The sequence below is a fragment of the Centruroides sculpturatus genome, unplaced genomic scaffold (genome assembly GCF_000671375.1).
Source record: "Centruroides sculpturatus isolate CEXI.00-Female unplaced genomic scaffold, Cexi_2.0 scaffold630, whole genome shotgun sequence".
In the NCBI taxonomy this organism is placed as follows: Eukaryota; Metazoa; Arthropoda; class Arachnida; order Scorpiones; family Buthidae; genus Centruroides; species Centruroides sculpturatus.
Genome location: NW_019385254.1, coordinates 115,161 through 135,055, shown reverse-complemented (window position 1 = coordinate 135,055; position 19,895 = coordinate 115,161). Strand labels below are relative to the sequence as shown.

The 19,895-nt window shown below is 32.3% G+C and overlaps 1 protein-coding gene across 1 annotated transcript in view; it reads left to right on the top strand.

The window, feature by feature from the left end:
• The window catches only part of LOC111636773 (potassium voltage-gated channel protein Shal-like), a 194,835-nt gene extending 179,669 nt beyond the window's left edge, over window positions 1-15,166 (top strand). The window contains exons 4-5 of the mRNA XM_023382103.1: window positions 12,680-12,841; window positions 13,045-15,166. Coding sequence (XP_023237871.1) covers window positions 12,680-12,841; window positions 13,045-13,338 — 456 coding nt within the window. The 3' untranslated portion in view covers window positions 13,339-15,166. The remainder of the gene's footprint in view (window positions 1-12,679; window positions 12,842-13,044) is intronic.
• Window positions 15,167-19,895: the final 4,729 nt, after the last annotated feature.

The window sequence follows — 19,895 nt, the reverse complement described above, 5'->3', positions numbered from 1 at the left end:
ATTGAAGGATAATTAAATCATTTGCTGAAGAAGTTCTAGTAAGGAAATCGGGAAAACTTTTCCGATTTTCCTTACTCGGGAGGTAAGGAAAGCTGTTGATGGAACTCAGAAGTGCCACAAGTAGTACAAGAAAAGAAGAAAGTTAAAAAGAGGTGAATTGAAACTCAATGGAATGATAAAGCCCACAAAGATAAAAACGAAAACAACTAAGCAAATCACATAGTGCAATATATGAAGAATTTCTAATTCCTCATATATAATTGTACAAGGTATAATCTGTATAATCTGGCTTTTGAGAAAGGAGGTGGAGAAAAAGATATTTAGAAAAGCTAAACAAAGGAGTAAAGCAACAAAAGACTTCAACCAAGAAAAAATAATTCAAAGAATAGATGGGGTAATCCTGAGAAAGATATTCAATAAAAGACAGCCATACTAGATGGAAGAACTATCTTAAAGAGTTGCTTAATGTGGAGAATTAGAGATGTAAAAAAAGTGGAACAAAGAACTGACGAATGATATAATTAAAGGAGTACAGATAACTTTAGAAATCATGAAAAAATGAAAAACCCATGGATCTAGATGGAATTCCAATGGAAGCATGGAAAGCACGCGGTAAAGAAGGGATTGAACCAGGATTTGATAAAAAATATTATTACAACCAAGAAAAAATACGAAACGAATGGAGAAACAGCACTGTTTCCCCGATTTATAAAGGAAAAGGAGACGACACACAAGACTATAAAATTATAGAAACATTAAAATGATTTCTCACTCAATAAACGTTTTTCAAAAACGTTCATTGATTGAGAAAAGTTATGGAATGTGAAAAATTATGAATGCAAAGCTGAAGGAAAAGTAACAATAGCTGAAGAGCAATTTGGCTTTATGCCAGGAAGAACAATAGACCTGATCTTCAGCCTAAGACAAATATTAAAAAAATTTAAAGAGAAAATGAGACGTAGTGTTTATAGACATCGAGAAAGCGTATGACAAGAGTGCCGAGACAAGAAGTTTGAAGAAGCCTTAGGGTTTTTCTCTAAGGAGCGTCCAGAAAAATATATTTAGGTAATACAAAAAATGTATCGAGACGTGAAGGCGAACATCAGAAATAGAACTGTAGAAATAGAAAAACTTTGAGGTGAAAGTGATGCTTTATCACGAATCGGAACTGAGTCCATTACTATTTATAACATCGTAATGGGCGTGCTGACACAACCAGTGTCAGCACGCCAGAGAAGTGGTTCCATGCTGCATGATGTAACTTATGCTGACGATGTTGTGTTGTATGCAGATTCAATAAATTCGGCTGTACAGAAATTGGATCAGTGGACAAATTTACTTGAAAAGGGGCACTAAAGATAAGCAGAAGTAAGACAGAATATTTGCATTTCTATGCTAAGGGGGGAGAATATATAGATTTGAATGGTGACAAAATCAACAAGACAAACTACTTATTGGACACTGGGACTGATCCCACGTATCCGAAAACGATTATTGGGGATTATTGAGAAAAGTGGAAACAGAAAAAGAAACAAATAAACGGATGGTTGGCAAAATTAGAAAAAAGTGTCAGGAATGCTTTGTGACAAGAGGATACCATTCAGAGGGAAGAGAAAGGTCTACAAGACAGTAGTGAGGCTAACACTGATCTGTGCAGTCGAAACACTAACTCTAAACAAAGTCAATGTGAACAAGATGAGACTAACAGAGAATGGAAATGTTATGACGGATGTGTGGAATATAACCAGAATGCCAAGGAAATAAGGAATGCGCATATTACAACGTACATTGAAAGCAGCTGATATAACAGATAAAATAAAGGATGAAATGCTGCAATTGTTTGGTCATGTGATAAAGAGAGAAGAAGGCTACGTGGGAAGGAGAGTTATGAGGATGCAGGTGGTTGAAAAAGAAAGAGGAAGATTCAAGAGAAGATGGAAGGAGCTGATCATGGACGACCTGAGAATAGAAAACTTTAAAGAAGGTATGGCGCAAGATATAGAACATCCTGATATAACTTTTTCTATGATGATAGTCTACATTTTGTTTACAATGCATGAAGTGAGTATTTTTAGTGCAAAAAGAGATGTGAATAGTGTGTATTGTGTACATTTCTTGGTGTTGTTATTTTTAGGCATGTGTTGCACTATGTTGATCGTGTATAAAATGTTCGGCTAATTTCCGTGGATGGATATATATTGTTTGTATTAAAAATTGTAATTTTGTCTACACCAGATGTCTTCTAACAGTGTGTTTTTGTACTGCAGTTTAGATGTTGTGTATGTTTATTTCAACACGGCATGATTGGTATATTGTGCCTGTTTTATTTATTTTCCTTTATTCGGCTTGCTTCATTTTTGTACTTGATAAGATTAGACCAAAAAGCAGATTCGAATTCATTTTCTGTTGGTGCCATTTTACTATGATTGTATAGTAGGTTCGATATAAACTTGGCTTAAAGAAAAGTGCCTTATTGTATATAAATAATTCATTTTGTTGTTTTCGTATAGTACAGGTTTTATATCGTTTGTCTTTGTGATGATTTGGCTGTTATATTGATATTTTCAAATAAAATATATTTCTGTATGTTCGTACTAGTGTGTTTTAATTTTACTAAACATTGTCCTAACCTCTTCCATTAATTAATTTAATTTAGTTCCATGTTACTTTTCGTATATTGTATTAGCCTGCCAAGTTTTATTTAAGTTTCTAATCTTTGTCAAACAGGCTTATAATTATGTCTGGTTTGAATCTGTTTGATTGTGATTGTAGTTTAAGACCATGGCATTTAACTACAGTGACTATATCAGAATAAACTAATTTATGTATGGAAGTGTTGACGCTGGTGTTTTGTAATTTGCATGTTTAGATAGTGTAGTGTTTTCCATATTCGTCTTGATGTATTTTGGATATTCGTAATCTCTATGTGTGAAATCTAATTCTGTTTATTCAGTATATGGAATATATTTGTGTGGTGATTAATTTCGTGTGTATAGTGTCACTGGTTGTAATTGTTTTTATTTGTGCATGTACTGTATACATTTTCGTGAGAGATTGTTAAAATATTGATAGTGAGTATATGATCTATTACTTGATCTAGTGTTTCTACGTTGACATATATCAAACAACAAATTGCATAACAGATATTTTACAATTGTTTGTTGAATAAATATTGTTATATATAATTGTTCTTTTCTGATCAACACCTCTATTCCGTAACAGTGAGATGTTGATATTTTTGTATACATTTTTTGTAGGTCTGTATGTTGTCTGAGGTGACAGCCAGCATACTACATACAAATGCAGTATGCTGGCTGTCACCTCTGTTTTCTGTTTTGTGATGATACAGTGGTATAGAGGATGAATTCGTTCATTTCTTGAGTCCACTTCATCCAATTGCTTGGTTTTCCGGTCGTAGTTAACAGTGGCTGATTACTTTTGAAGCACTTTAACCAGGTTGATATTTGTTGTCCATTGTGTGTGATCGAGCGGGCGAATGCTTCCGTTTAAAATGCAGTAGCCATACTTGGACCAGTGGTTCGTTCACCACTGGTAGCCAAAGAACTTTGATAGATTTTTCGAACGTAAGAATCTGCTTAATCCATGGACGCAGAATTTATTAAACCGGGTAACTATGATCCAGTATTAAGCTGAGAATGTGTCGCATCAAGCGTTTCTGACATGGGAAACAGACACTATTTAGCATCCACCTATTCTGGATCAGACACAGTCAACCTCAAATATACTTCCGAGTCAGTTAAATTTTAAACTTAATGTATATTGAAAATAAACGTATGTACAGTTACAATTAAAGTTCACATATAAGAATTACAAACATTAGATATTAACAAAGTTCAAGGTAATCATCCACTGAAACAGGTCCGTCGGAAAAGCACCTTGCAACGTACAAATTCAAAGTCCACAACAATAAAACAAGATGAGGCAATCTTCTAAGACAGCTTAGGCGAACTAAGGTCAGCGTGAGTTCACTTCCTATGTCCGAAGCAAACTGATCTTCCCGCCAGAACTTAAATGCTTTTATAGGATTGAAACAGCATTGGAGTCCACCAATCAGCATTTACCAGCTCTATAAGACGTCCGCCGATGGTCTGATGTCTTTTAACCAATGAGCGGTCGAGTCTTCAAAATGGTCTGATCGCCGTTTCTATGGCGACAACGGTCGTTCGTAAAAAGGCGGGAAAACTGAGTGCCAGACGATTTTTCCATCCCGACAACTCCACGGCCGAGGATCAAACTGAGCTTACTCAAGCCTGTTTGATTCCTTCCACAACACCAGACAATCTTACAAAAATCGTCCGATATCGGACTGACCCATACATCCGGAACATCCGGGAATTTTACCCGTCTACGCGCAGAGATGCCTTTGTTACCGATGCCTAATAACCGCTTTCGTAAAGCCAACGCAATCGGGTATGGGGTAAACCTTTTCGGGATCCACCCTCCAGTAAGTGTCCAGATGTTTTTCTTTTTCGGTCTATTACCGAAAATCGAGTTGTAATCCTCCGACACGTCATCCCGCTCCGTATGTGCCGACGTCGGGGGAAGCGGAGGAACTCCCCTTACTCTCCCGTCCCATCTTTCGCGATCGTGCAGCTGTCGCGGGGACGGAGTTTGAACCCGTTCCCCGAATCTCCCGTCGGAATCAAGTACTATTCTTACAGCGAACGTTCGCTTTTCTACCACATCCGGCCATTCCCACCGGACATCCAATTTGTCATCCGGGGAAGACTTTTCCACGAGAACCGTATCCCCGATGTTATGTCCCTTTTTCCGTGCTTCCTCGTTGTAAGGCACCACATACTCTTCCCGTTTTACGTCCGTATGCTTAGTTGCAATATCGTGAACCGCTTTGATCCGATCCATCTCTACATTCCCTACTTCTAACTTACGGGTCATTTCACGCGGAGCAATTTCCCTGCGGAGCAATTTGTCCCCTGATCGTACCACATCAGTTTAGGAAAGCTCGTCCGCGTAAAGAATCGCAACAATACCGAACAAGTGACCATCGCTGACGGCGATCTCATCCCTTCCACTTCTGACCAGCGGGTGCATAATCCGATTATGCTAACTGCGTATCGATGACCGTTAGATAACAAGGGATCAATAGGTACAATCACGCCTATGTTAACCACTTGAAACGGGGTTGAGAATCGAGTAAGTGGTGTAGCTGGGGTCCTATCTAGGACTAGATCAGGCGCTCTTACTAAGCACCTACGACTATCCTGGCAGTACTTCCGGATGTCGGTCGCTATTCCCGGCCAATGGAAGCCCTCGCGAACGCGACTTGCTAATTTCCGACTGCCAAACTGTCCACCGCACGGAGCTTTGTGTGCTAAATCTAACACTTCCGTTCTCCGTTTTTTGGGGAACAACTACCTGATTAACGGGCCTGCCGAACGAACTATCTTGCCGATATAGTATCCCGTCCTCTACAGTTAACCCATCTTTCTTATGCTTAGTGGCCTCCCACAATCGAGAAAGTGAGTCGTCCCGGACTTGAGCGTCTCGTAATTCTGTTTCTTTCTCATTTTCGTCGCTATTTTCACTGCACGCCGCCTCTGAGAGAGGTTCTGGCCCCTTTTCCCGATGGTTTCCATTACCATCTACCCTTAAGCTCCTCACTTGTCTTTCTCCCTTTCCCTGGAGCTTCTGCTTTCGGTCTACTAGCCTCCGGTAATCCTTCTCCGATAACAAGGCATCCGTGGTCTGGTCTAACTCGTCCGTTAAGGCGCACGTCACCAGTTCCGACCTTCGCGACCCTGCGAAGTCTTTCTCCCACAGCCCTATCGGGACCGATACTAACACCGCATCGATCCGGTGACCGAAGGGCCCAACCAATTGGATTCTCCCCTTCGTTTCCATCACCGAGGTAGGTACCAACGACTCTCTTATAACCGAAATCCCAGCTCCAGAGTCAACTATGGCCGAAAGACAGTTTCCGCCGCATGCCAATTTGACTTTATTCGGCGCTGTTATGACCTTTGGTTGGTCATACGACGTTACCCTCGCTACTAAACGCCTCTCGTCCTGGGAATTGTTACTAGTAGCCGCGCCTGTTTAGGCTCACTATGTGCCTTCCGTTTCGGACAGTTTCTCCTCCAATGGTCCGTTTTCCCGCAGACATAACAACCATTTTTGTGGGGTTGTTCATCTATAGTCTGCGTCACGGGACTAGATTTCCCTTTCGTCTCTCTCCACGAGTCCCTTTGTTCGCCGTTTTTCTCGCTTTTGGTTGGGGACATGCTACTTGACGCCTCGTCAAACTTCTCTATAAACCTGGCCAATTCCGCAGGTTTGCCCCATCCCTTCCCTTCCTGTAATATCACATATTTCCTTGCGTCATGAGGTAGGAGCGTCTTTATTTGATCCCCTACTGCTAGCTTAATAATTTCTTCTACCGTGCCCACCTCCCTACTATCTACGTAGTATTTGTAAAGGTCTTCCAGACGCGACGCAAATTGCGGCCATGTTTCTCCCGGATAGCGTTCCGCCCGCCTAAATCCCTTTAGGTATTCCGCAGGTGAGATTCTCAACTCTTCGAGAATAAACTCCTTCAAGGAAGGGTAATGTTTGACCTTATCCACTGACAATCTTGTCAGCGCCGCTTTACATTTTTCTGATAGCACGCTCAAAACTATTTGTCCCTGTAACTCTACCGGGACCTCGTAGGTCTCCAAAACTACTTCGACCATACGAAACCAGGATGGTACTGCCTCCTCCTCTTCTGGCATTTTAGGCAGTGCCGCCTTTACCCTACAAGCGTAATCGTCAAAATTTGCTTTGCCGATATTATCCTCGGCGTCTCGGGTCCCCTTTTGTAACCTATCCCGCTCTAACTCAATTTCCGTCTTTCTGACCTCAGCTTCCGCTTTCCTCTCCTCAGATTCAGCTTTTTGCCGTTCTGTTTCCTTGGCCTTAGACTCCATTTCCGCCTTCTGCCGTTCTGTTTCCTTGGACTTAGACTCGATTTTCGCGAGTTCAATCCGAAGCTTAAGCGCTTCGATTTCTTCCCGAGCCTCTTGCCTTTTGTCCCTTGGTCGCCCATCATTTTCCCACTCCCCTGTTTCTAAACCTCGCGCTTTCACGCGTTTGGGCATCTCTGCTAGCGAGTAAAATAAAGTTTTTACCTGGGTCAACGATTGCCGGTGTTCCTCTGTCCTTATGTCCGTCGCAGATCAGCCTTTCCGATCTGTGGTAATCCAACATAATCCAAGGTAGTCCTGTAGTAATCCTGTCGACTGCGCCAGTCAACCTCAAATATACTTCCGAGTCAGTTAAATTTTAAAATAAACGTATGTACAGTTACAATTAAAGTTCACATATAAGAATTACAAACATTAGATATTAACAAAGTTCAAGGTAATCATCCACTGCAACAGGTCCGTCGGAAAAGCACCTTGCGACACACAAATTCAAAGTCCACAACAATACAACAAGATGAGGCAATCTTCTAAGACAACTTAGGCGAACTAAGGTCAGCGTGAGTTCACTTCTTATGTCTGAAGCAAACTGATCTTCCCGCCAGAACTTAAATGCTTTTATAGGATTGAAACAACATTGTAGTCCACCAATCAGCATTTACCAGCTCTATAAGACGTCCGCCGATGGTCTGATGTCTTTTAACCAATGAGCGGTCGCGTCTTCAAAATGGTCCGATTGCCGTTTCTATGGCGACTACGGTCGTTCGTAAAAAGGCGGGAAAACTGAGTGCCAAACGATTTTTCCATCCCGACAGACACTGTTTGCTTCATTTCTTCCCATAGACTTTGCTGCCATGTGTGGTCGTATTGGAAGCCTGTGAACCACAGAACTACAGAACAATACAGCCAAAGAACAAGGAACAAAGGAACTAAACCACAGAACAATACAGGCGGAATGTGCTTTCGCCTGTATTGTTCTGTGGTTTATTGGACCTACTGAGATCTCTTATCTCCCCGAGGCGAGATACTGACTAGTGAGAGAGTTATTATTATTATTATTATTATTATTTATTAATATAGCAACATATTCAATTTCCAGTAATATCATGTAAAAATGTTTTATTAATCGTAAATATCATTTTAACTAAAATTCTTATAACACAAACAACATTTAGAAGTTTAATAGCCGTATCACGTATTTCGCTTAAGGCTTTTGCATTCTTTCAATTTAGTTAGACCTATTAGGATTTCACATTTTCTATAATCTTAATTGAATATTCACATCCTCTACATGTAAATTCATTTTTAATGTTTAGTTACCTGCGATTATTATAATTTTTAATCGCATTACACGTGTTGCTAAAATCTGGTATCATATCGGTTTGGCATAATCATTTTGAATAGCTTTGCCAATATTTTATATATATCATCATTAATTCTGTAGTTCTAATCAACGCCGCAATAAATAAATAATTTGCATAATTCGTATCGACTTTACGATACTTAATATAGTCTTTAATTTACGTAATTAACAGCGAATATAGGGAATTTTCGGTGGTAAATTTAGAGTTGTAGTCGTAAACGATCGAACAGAAGCTTGTTCCGTAATGAAGGCCCCAACTCATTAAATTATCAAATTTAATCACGTGCTGTACACTAGATAGTATAGATTGACATGCGAATTCCTTCTGTATGCTAATAAGATCTTATTTGGATGGCGCGGTGTGTCGTTGTCCGATAATCAACTTGCATTCGAGTAATGTAACACTTAGAAAATTATAATAACGAGGAAGATTTAATTGTCCTATTGCAGCGAACGAGCTGAACCGTCTATATTAAATACAATTAATCTGCACCATTAAAACTACGTGATGTTCCTCTCTTTAACATATTGTATTTAAAATAATGAATCTATTTAACCACATGGGAAAATTCCTTTAAAGTGATATATTAAAAAATTATTTTAATAATTCGATAATCGTAAGCTATGTACAAAATTATTTTCCTATTTTATAATTACATCAATCTTCTGAGTAACTTAACGAGCTAAATGAATAATTATTTAATTAGAATTAAATGTTAATTTAATTTAAATGTTGTCAATTGTATGATATAAAATTATTCAGAAATTTAATTCGAAAATATCTTTCTATCGAATATTTTGATTGACAGGACAAGTTAAGACGATCATTTTTCGTTACATTCATACATATTTTATTTTAAAAAATTATTTTTTGTATATTTTTTTATCAAACACGGTCTAATTATTATGAAAATACATTCGAGAAGATTTTACATGACAATAACTTTTCCATTTTTATAATTTGCATAAAATATTTATTCTGATTTCTTTCAGACTGTCGACATCTTGAAATTTATATCTATTTTTATATTTAATCTTTAATCTGCTTTCAGTAATTCTTGAAATATTTTCATCTGTATTATGTTTTAGTTCAGTAAATTTTAACTTTTAACTCTTTAACAATAACGCTGACTATATTTTATCATTGGTGATGTTACCGACTGAAGGATATTATCTCTATTTTATTACACTGAACTCGGATTGTCTTAATATCTGTTTAGCGGAAATTACGTTCCCTTCTCATAAATATTAGGCGATTTACGTTTCCTTCGTATCTATATATTCCTAACATAACAAAATCATGACTATATTTCTGGAACATTTCTCTCATAAATTGAGTTATCATTAATATTTCTATGTTATTTGATATTTTATTGTCGTTATATATTGCATGATTAATTTTGGCTTTAACTAGATTTTCATTTCCGTATTGAACATTCTTAAGCATTTTATTTATTATTATGCATTTGAAATATAAGATTAAATTATCCGAATTATGTATTGACATTAAAAAATAGCAATATTTAATTAATCTGTGAATACATTCATTAATTTTTCTTTTAAATTTGTAATATAATCGATCATTTTCATCCAATATTTGACTAAAAATGACTTCACACAATTTCTAATCTTAGAAATTGATTCCTCCTTGCCGATATTTTGATTTTATGGCACGTTAGTAATGTCAGCTTAAAAGAATTTAAAGTTAGTCTATATGCCAAAGTTCATGCTCACTCTTTATGCATTCGTTTCATTGAAAAGTAGTGCTTTTGTACAGCTACAATTTTTTATGACGGATCGAGAACTACTTATTGACTACAAAAGCAACTACAGTTTTTAAAATAACTATCTTTTTGCCTATGCAATGGTTGAGGATAAGAAAATTGCATTCATGAACCGAATTCCAGAATCTAATATTGTAGTCAAACTTAACTTTGCTATATGATTGTAATCTTCATAGCTACTTTCAAGATAGATTTAGAGTTGTTACAAATATCTTATGCAGTTCAGAAGATCACTCTAAAAATATATTCTGCTTATAAGGGTCGTAAAACATTTGATATAATAGGATTTTTCTGTATTCCAACAGCTTATTCGCTTTAGTCTGTTTTGACTTTGAAATATTTTCTTTACTGTTTGAATAAAATAGTNAAAAACTTCATTCTTTCCATCAAAAATCTTCTTACCATTCTGATATACATACAAATTTCTTAAAATATAGAATTTTACAGCATTAAACTAATTTTACAATTATTTTTTTTTCCCATTATTCTTCTATTCTAAAATTTTAAATTTGACTTCTAGGCACTTTAATTTAATTGATTTTTTAAATATAATTAATTTTATCTTATCAAATAACGTTATACTTTATCATCATCATCATCATCATCACGCGATTCTTTACTGAATACAAAAAAAATTTCCAAAAAATTTCCTTCATTGTCCTGTTTGAGCAATCAAAGTTTCAAGGCAATATAGATTATTACACTAGTACTATACTACTTTAATAGTGTAATATTAACACGATTAATATATATATCTATATCTATATCTATATGTATATGTATGTATATATACACTCGATGGACCTCATTCATAAGGCCTTATAAATTAAATTCGTATAGAAATGAAAACTAATCAGTTCAGAAAAGGGGAGGAATACATTCAGAAGGCAAAGTTTATTGCAGAAAATTCAAGAAAAACCTGCTTAATGATATAAATTTAAGCAATTACAACAAGTGATATAAAGAAGGAGAAATCTTTTGAAAGAAATAATATAGAAGAGACTATAAATAGCTTGAAATTAATATAATAAAATTCAAGAAGTTTATAATATAATAATAGAAACAAATGTAGGTAACTACATAAAATATTAGGAAAAATACCTGAATAGATTGTTGATAACTTCTTAAAATCTCAGCCTAATAGAGTCAGTTATAATGAGAGTTAATATATCGTAGACTATATCCATTACATTATGAACAGAGAGGGTAGATTAATGATTAATTGCTGTATATTTATAAATTAAGTGCACTTAATTTAAATAGATTAGTACTAATTATTATATTTACATAATGTTTATGTAATTTGCATCATTTCTGTAGTGATTTTTAAATTCTGGTTATCCAATATAAATCAATCAATTAAAATAACAGATATATCATAAAATTGGTTAAATGAGAAGTTATTGTTAAAAATATTTTTAGTAATAACTTATTTAAATATCTCATTAGTAATAAAAAGCTTATAATAAGCCTACATATATTTTGAAGCATGTCAATTAGTTACACGAATTTAGAAACTTACAATCAAATTCATATTTGCAGTATTTAAAAGTATTATAATTAATTGCTTGTTACGTATTAATTAAAAACTTATTGTGATAATTTAAAGAATGGAGAAAAGTGCTTAGTTTTAGTTCAATTTAATATAAATAATTTGTTTAGACTTAATTTTAAGGAATAAAACTTGTCATTACCGTAGACAAGAATGTCGTGTTAAGACATGGAATTGATTAATGTTCGTCATTGTTGCACTATTACCAGCATCTGTTACTGGTATCAAACTCATTAAGTTTCAACCCAACTCTCTTCCTTTTAATTGTTTATTGCAACATTGTACTGTACTGCACATAATAACTACAATCTAAATAAGGGATATTAATAAACTTTTCTTTTCCTTTGGAAATTAAACCGTAATAAAACCTGTTTAGAATTTTAATTTTCTTTTTTTTTTATTTATTTAAACAATTTTATCGAAAAAGAGATCTGAATTTTAATATTATGCTTAAAATTTTTGCAGTATTGTGAACTATGAGATAAAATATAAGAATTGCCTTTTTCTGAGTTAAAAATATTATTTTGACAATATAAAAAAGTATATCCCACGAGCATTACCTAAGAGGAAACATGTTATGTCCTACAACAATCAGTAAGATCATCAATCACGGGGTCGCAGTCTCTTCTACCTTAACTCGTTAATCATTATTGGTGACTGTATTGTCAGGAGCAGTAGTCTGATTTTTAAAGTCCACCTGACAGGTGTCAAAAGCTAGAAATAGGTCATCTTTTTTGATAAATACAAGATAAAAGTGCTTACAAAGAGTTAAGTGGTTACTTTTTTAATTCAAACGAAACTGTATTAAACTTAAGATTAAATTCAGGAATATAAAAAAGAAATATTTTAACTTTATTACACATTAAAATATTAGAATATTTTCTCATATTTCAGTATGCAAATGAATATTTTCCTCGATACTTAAAATCATATGATAATTAAGCTTCAATTTCCGTTAATTGTTTATAAAATTTAATTTTATTAAATTGTATATAATGTCTATAGTAAATCTTATCTTTTTTTTCTTTGTATTTTTTAGGATCGAGAATTTGTAGAACTGGAAGTTCCTTACAATGGAAAACCTAATAGACCATCGTCAACTCCGCCCCTCTCACCAACGCCTTCAGTATCTTCACAAGAAAATAGTAGTGGTATCACAACGTGTTGCTCGGGTCGTTGTGGCAGAAAGAAAAAATATCAAGTTAGTAATTTGATAGATAAAAAATCAAAGTATCAAGTTAATAATTTGATTTAAAAATTAGCATTTTTTACTGTAATTACGCTTAAAACAATATAACTTGTATTATAATATTATCTATTCCCGATCCGTCATCCTAAATATGTTTGTACATGCTCGATAAATAATTTTATATATAGTTGAACTATTAAATATTCTATTTTTAGCAACACACAGAAGCAACGTTTTCTGAACAAGAAGAAGAACTAAACGATATTCAAATTTGCATGCCCAATAGGATTCCTCCTGGAGACCATAGTATAGGCATGTCACGTTCTAGTTTGAATAACCCAGTCCCAGCCAGTGGGAGCAATGTTCTATCGACGGCAGTTGTTCTATTGCCCTCGTCTAGTCCGAATTCTGAAATGGAAGCAATGTTATCTGCAAGTACCACTAGTACTGCGACGCCTTCTCCAGGTAACACCAGTACTGGTCCAATGGTTCGAATTTCTACACTTTAAGAAATGAACGACTTTCAATTATAAATATCATAAATTCACCATGAAAGACTCGAAGTTCTCTCCGATATAAATAAATCAATCGCATGAAACGATGATGTTCAAATTGATTACAAGAAAATTTTATATGCGAGAAATTCTCTTCTTTTTATGTATATTTGTTGCCATTGAAGAACGATGAAGGAAGGAAAATGACGATTCAGTGAGATTGAACAATAATTTATTAATATAATTTTCCTATTCGAATATAAGCAAAAATAATGTAGTTTTAAATCTCACCAGGATGAAAATTTATTCGAGTTTCCACAGCATCTATATCAAAGATATTTCGACGCGGTTTTAGTTACAATTAGTGAAGCTTGCTACTAGTCACAATACCTAAAGATGCTATCTCAAGCAAATTCCACTATGAAATTAAATATGATCTCATTGATCTGGCGAGAAAGTTTCGCTTTTATGTTTTATGGATACATTTAGGGAGATCGAAACGTGAAAGAATTTATTCTAAACCACGAAATTCGTTATCCTTGTGTCTAGGTGGGAAAATGTATAGATGTTAATTTATGTACTTCTGTGTGAGTATTGTACATACAGTATACTTATCTGTAAGTATGATATTAAGAGTATCTAACTCTAATAGAAGAAACTAATTTCGTTAATCAAAGTAAATCAAAGAATTGGCAGCATCCTCATCACTTGTCCATAGAATCGTTCGCTAGGATCTGCATGTATGTTTTCTAGACAAATGAATGTTTAAGAGTAGTATCGGCAAACTTAGACTGTACAGTTGTTTATTCAAATTAAAAGTACATCAGTTGAAATAAAAACAGATGTCGTTAACTCCTTAGATCAAATTTGAAACAAAGTGGAAAAAACAAATGGCTAGTTGCGTTGTCCAACGGTGACATCAAATAATTATATACATTACATATATGATATACAATGTATAACTGCAGTAAATATAATATAGAAAGTAACGTTAACTGATAGAATAACGTTCTGTTTATATTCCTATCATTTTCGTTTGCTTCCATGTGTGATTCATTCGATGAAGAATAAAATATTCCAGTTCGAATGGCATCCGATCGTTTAGACAAAAGAACTATGGATCGCAACTGCCACCATCCTATTTTAATTGCCTATAGAAAGGAGTTAAAATCATGCCTTTAACGATTTAATTCAAAAATAAGAAGATTCAATTATCAAATTTGAATCACATGTTGTAAAGGTACAGAAATTACGAAACGAAAACGAAAGTCGGTGATTTTAATTACAATTCACCTTATTAAAATAAATGTTAAAAAGAAATGTTTACCTCACAATATTTATAATATAATAATGAAGTATTTGCTTCTAAAGAAAAAAGAAAGATTCGCTTTTTATCAGCTAAATCTTATATTATTTAATGAAGAAATTCTGAAAGGAAAAAAAACAAATACGAGGAATGAATAAATTCTTGTGATTTACTAAATTCATTCTTTTGGATAAAGAAAAGGTATCTTATTTTTTAAATAATAAGATATGACGAAATTTGTTTTCCTTAAGACAAAACTATGAATTGTGGCATTTGAAGAAAGCACGTTCAAGAATTTCCAAGTTTTGTCTTTGAATGCAATTGTCTCACTCTTTTGTTTACTTGTTATTGTAATAATTTGAAAACTTAATTGCATTTGCACAACTTTTTTAATGCATACTTTATTTGTGGCCATTTTAAAGATTGTTAAATGCACAAGTTTTAATGATTCGTCCTTGATCTTTCATTAAGGAGTTTTGGTATTATTTATTCAATGTTCTTATTCCTATCTGGATCAATAAAGGGATGGAAGTCATACATGTCTCGTCTCATTTCACAAGTAGTTTTTTTATAATAAAATGTTTAATAGTAAAAATTTTAAATAATTATCTTTAAATATAATTTTCTCCTTAAAAACTCCTTAATTGGATTATCTAAGATAAGATTCGGTTAATTTATTAAACAATGTAGGCTATAAAACAGACTGATTTGAAAACTGAATTTATTAACGTTGATTTGACGTAGCTAATTAAAATTCTTGAAACTTGAATTGATGTATTTCTTTTAGCTAAAATGTCAAAAGATAGCAACGGTTCGGTTAATTTGGATATTGATGGGAATAACATCGTCCTTATACGTTGATTCTGTCTACGAAACTGATAACGAACCAATTAGGTTGTCAAAATTCAGAATATATAAATGCAACTAACTATTGGAGCTAAAATAACGAATTTTTATAAAAATACTGAATAAAGAATAGGCAAAATAAATTATTCGATGTTAAAACCGAAGTAGTTTCAAAGAATTTAATATTTATTAGCTATAAAATTGTATGAATCGATCGCTTAAAAGAAGAAATAATTATAAATACATTAAAGAAATCGTTTTATTTCATAAATTTTGATAATTCTGGAGAAAAATAAAAATATATCAAGAAGTTTTTTATTTTTAGAAGAAAAGCTTCAATGAATTTAAATGAAGTGAAAACAAGATTCTGATTTTGAAAGATAAAACAAACTTTAACTTGTTCCAAAAGAAATTTAAAGTTTAATTTGTCTCAATATTCAAACAACATTGAAGTAGTTTGAATGATTTTAATAAAGTTTGAAGTTTCAATTCGTTCGTATTGGGTAATCACGGACTACTTCTTTTAAATGTAAGTATTAGGAATGGTTATTCATTTTTTCAAGAATGCATTTAGGATTGATTTTAAATCGGTTTAAAGATTGGCAGATCAAAGAAGAATGCTTTTTTACTCTTAATTATAGCAATGGTATTGTATCGCTTACAATGTTATAAAGACATTTTAATGAAATACTCTCGAAAATAAAAAAGATTAAAACAAATACAAAATTAATTATAAATTTGTTCGAAAATTACAATTATTATAAAAATTTTATGAAAGAAATTAATATCTACACAAAGAAAAAAAAAAAGAAGAAAAAGAAATTTGTGTGAAAATTTCCAAGTGAGATTCGATTGTATTAGAATTTCAATACTTTTAATTATTTAAGCTCTTGGACACAATTAACCAAACAGAATTCAGCTAAAAACAACATTAATCGTGTCATTTGTAGACCCTCATTTAATTATTATAGTAGAAATTTTATGAGTGGACAAAGAAAGGATTGACAGATAACAAACGTATGAATGTATAAAAATTTGAATTATAACTAATTTCTTTTCCAAAATAATATTCGGAAATTAATCGAAATAAATTACAGAAATCGAAACTCGTTTTAATAAAAATTCAACCAAGAGATTGTCTATATTATAATTTTTAAAAATTTTAATTCAATTTTTTATAGTTCTTACGAACAGGCATCTGCATAAACGAACAAAGTTACTATAAAAACTATTTAAGATAAAGTTTGTTAAACTCTATCAATCATCAGCATGGCAAAAACGTTATACACTGAAGTTCTACAATAATCTTATCGCTACAGTATTGGCTTTTTTTTTTTGTTATTAAGAACTTCGGATAACTTTTCAGAAAATATAGAAAGATATGGGAATGATACTAAAGCAATTTCTTTTTAATTAACTTATAAATTGTCTACTGTTATAATAGAATAGTCCTAAAGTTTTCACACAAAATATACCTTCAAAAATAAGAAATAAATATTATAAAAATGATTTATAAAACTATAAATAGTTATAAAACCAAATTTTAAATGTTTTTTTAAATTGAGATTTATAAATATAACTATAAATAAAATTAAACAAACGAAAAATAATTAATATTCTAAAGACCTAAATACGATGAATTGAGATCATCTAACTTGATATCTTCATTTTTTGTAAAATATGAAGTTAAATTTTATGAATTCATGAATAAAAATATGAAAATATATTGAATATAAATAGCACAAACCACGTATTTCATGAATAAAGCCGCATGGTAGGAATGAAAGTGAATCGAACTTCGATCAAAATAGACTGATGTATTCTATATCTTGCTATTTACTTCTTTCCAACCTGAAATATAGTCAATAGAAACAGGAAAAAAATGATATGGATTAAAAATGATATCCGATTTATATTAGACCCATGTTCTAAGAAAACTACTGAAAATATGAAAATTATTCACATCCGCTTCCAGCTTTTCAATCGTTAAATCTGAATGTTTCACTTTTATAATTGAAGAAATTTTATATGTTAGAGTACTATTTATCGAGCTATTCCTAACTTTGTAAATATATTATCGACGATTAAAAAAAAAGTAATAAAATGATAAATCAGGGTTAGACGGTGAATGCGTATAATTACTGTATAAACTGAAAGATTGAGTCACATACTATACAGTTATATTGTGTTCGCTGAAAGCCATGCTTGCTGTATGCACTCTTTATGCTCAATTGCTGTAAAAATAGGTGAATAAGCAGAATGTTTCGGTTTCTGATTTTTTAGACATTTACTGTAACATCCAAAATCTTAAGGCAACGGATGACATGTGTTTCTTACATATAATACTCTAAAAGCTTGAATAATGAGTCTAACCTGCAATCGGTCAAAAATAACAGAGTAGGTTCTGGTAGAAGGCACACCCATATAATATTGTTCACCAACTAACTCACACTTCTAAGGGTGAGATGATGATTTGACAGAAAATTATATCTTGTTTTTCAAATCAGTTTTTCGGAAAACACTATTATTTTGCTCGTTGTTGTTTTGTTTGGCATGATAAGAAAACACCAGTTCAGTCGGTTTCTTTTAATAAAATTTCACACTCACAGCCTTCAGAACTTTTTCACCATAATTTTTAAAAACTGTCAAGATTGGCTTAAAATACCGGCTATTCATATAATTTATGGAGAACCATCAGTACAAGAGGATCAAGGCAATTTTTCTAGAAGTGATATTTATTTGAATGTATAAGGATTTAAAATAGTTTTCAAATTAAGCATAAATTATTATTCCATATTTTAAAAAAATAGAGAATCGACAGAAGAAAATTATGATATTTATCTATTCACATAAGTTTTTTTCCAGATTGCACGATATCAAATAACTCGAATGTTATAGAAATTACTGTATTTATACGTATAAACATAACTGAGTGCCGTATGAGATATAAAATATATTTTCATCTTATTTTTCTAATCATTCTTTGTTTATCGAAATATAAAGAACAGTTTCTCGGTAATATTGTAGAATTATTGCTATCTTATGAGAAATGTTTCTAAAATGTCACAAGAAGAAAAATGTTATGAATATTTTAAAACAAAATTAAAATGTCAAAGGATGTAATTTTTAAAATACTTAAAAAACAAATTTAAAAATATAATCAGGATTTTCCAGCGATTTTACTCTCCAGCCTCTTTGTTACAAACGTTAATTAGGACAAATTGTTTTACCATGAAAAATCTCATTTTAAAAGTTACCATTAATTTTGAAAATATTTTCCTGCTACAAAATAACATAGGCTATTTTACTCATACCGTAATATTTCACTATAATATTATATTTTAAGCTAGTGAATATTTCATCAATTCATTTTAAGAAGTTCGTCGATTTGCAACACAAAAATCAAATGCAATATCGCAATCTTTAATTTAAATCTCACACTGTAAATACTGCCAATACTGTTTGCCAATCTTCTTCAGATAAAATATCTATCTCGTGAACATTAAGTATTCTTTCAATGAGATGTCTTGTTTCTGATAAGCCTTAAATCTCCTAATGAAAACTTCACTTACTTTATTGTCGTTGTTAGAGTACCTATTGGTTATATTCAACTATAATTTTTAGTTTAAATTCTAGAAAAACAAAACAAAAGGTTATAAAGTATTTTAAACAATTTTTATAATTAAAGATTTAATTAATATAAGCATATTTTTATTATAACTTTAAGAGATTCTGACAGATTGGAGATGTACGGTATTGGCACGCAATTAACCAACAGATTTTTACAGACATTTAAATAAATGATAACACAAATAACTACTTATTCTATTCTATTCATTGACTTATAGTATGTTTCCTTTAAATTTAAGTATAGTAAATATTAATAATTCTCACAGAAAAATCCTTTGTCTGTGAGGTTTAAAGACTAATGTAAACTAGCCTTTCAATATACCCAGTTTACGCTATTCGCTATTATTCTTTAAGCCATAACTCAAAGATCTAGAGAATATCCCAATTCATTTGCGAATTAAAAATATTTTGTGTGTTGATTCACCCGTTTTAAAACTTTATAGTATTATAAGCACATAAATATTTAATTGTTTGTTTTAATGAGTTTCGTCTCATTTTTGTCATGTTTGTGGGTCTGTTCTTCTTTCAGCATGTACGGCATTTCAAGCGCATGAAAATTAAAAATAAAATAAATATGATTAAATATAATATAAAAACCGAATTAGAATGGCATAAAAATTTTCGCAGACACACATTTCAAAATTGGTAATGGGCTTTATACTTTCTCTGTTTTAAATATTTACTAAGCAGTAAAATAATACTAATTCTCGTAAAAATGATATTATCCGTACATAAATTAAATATTAGATTTAATATCATTAATAATGTAAAAATAAACACCTAATGATGA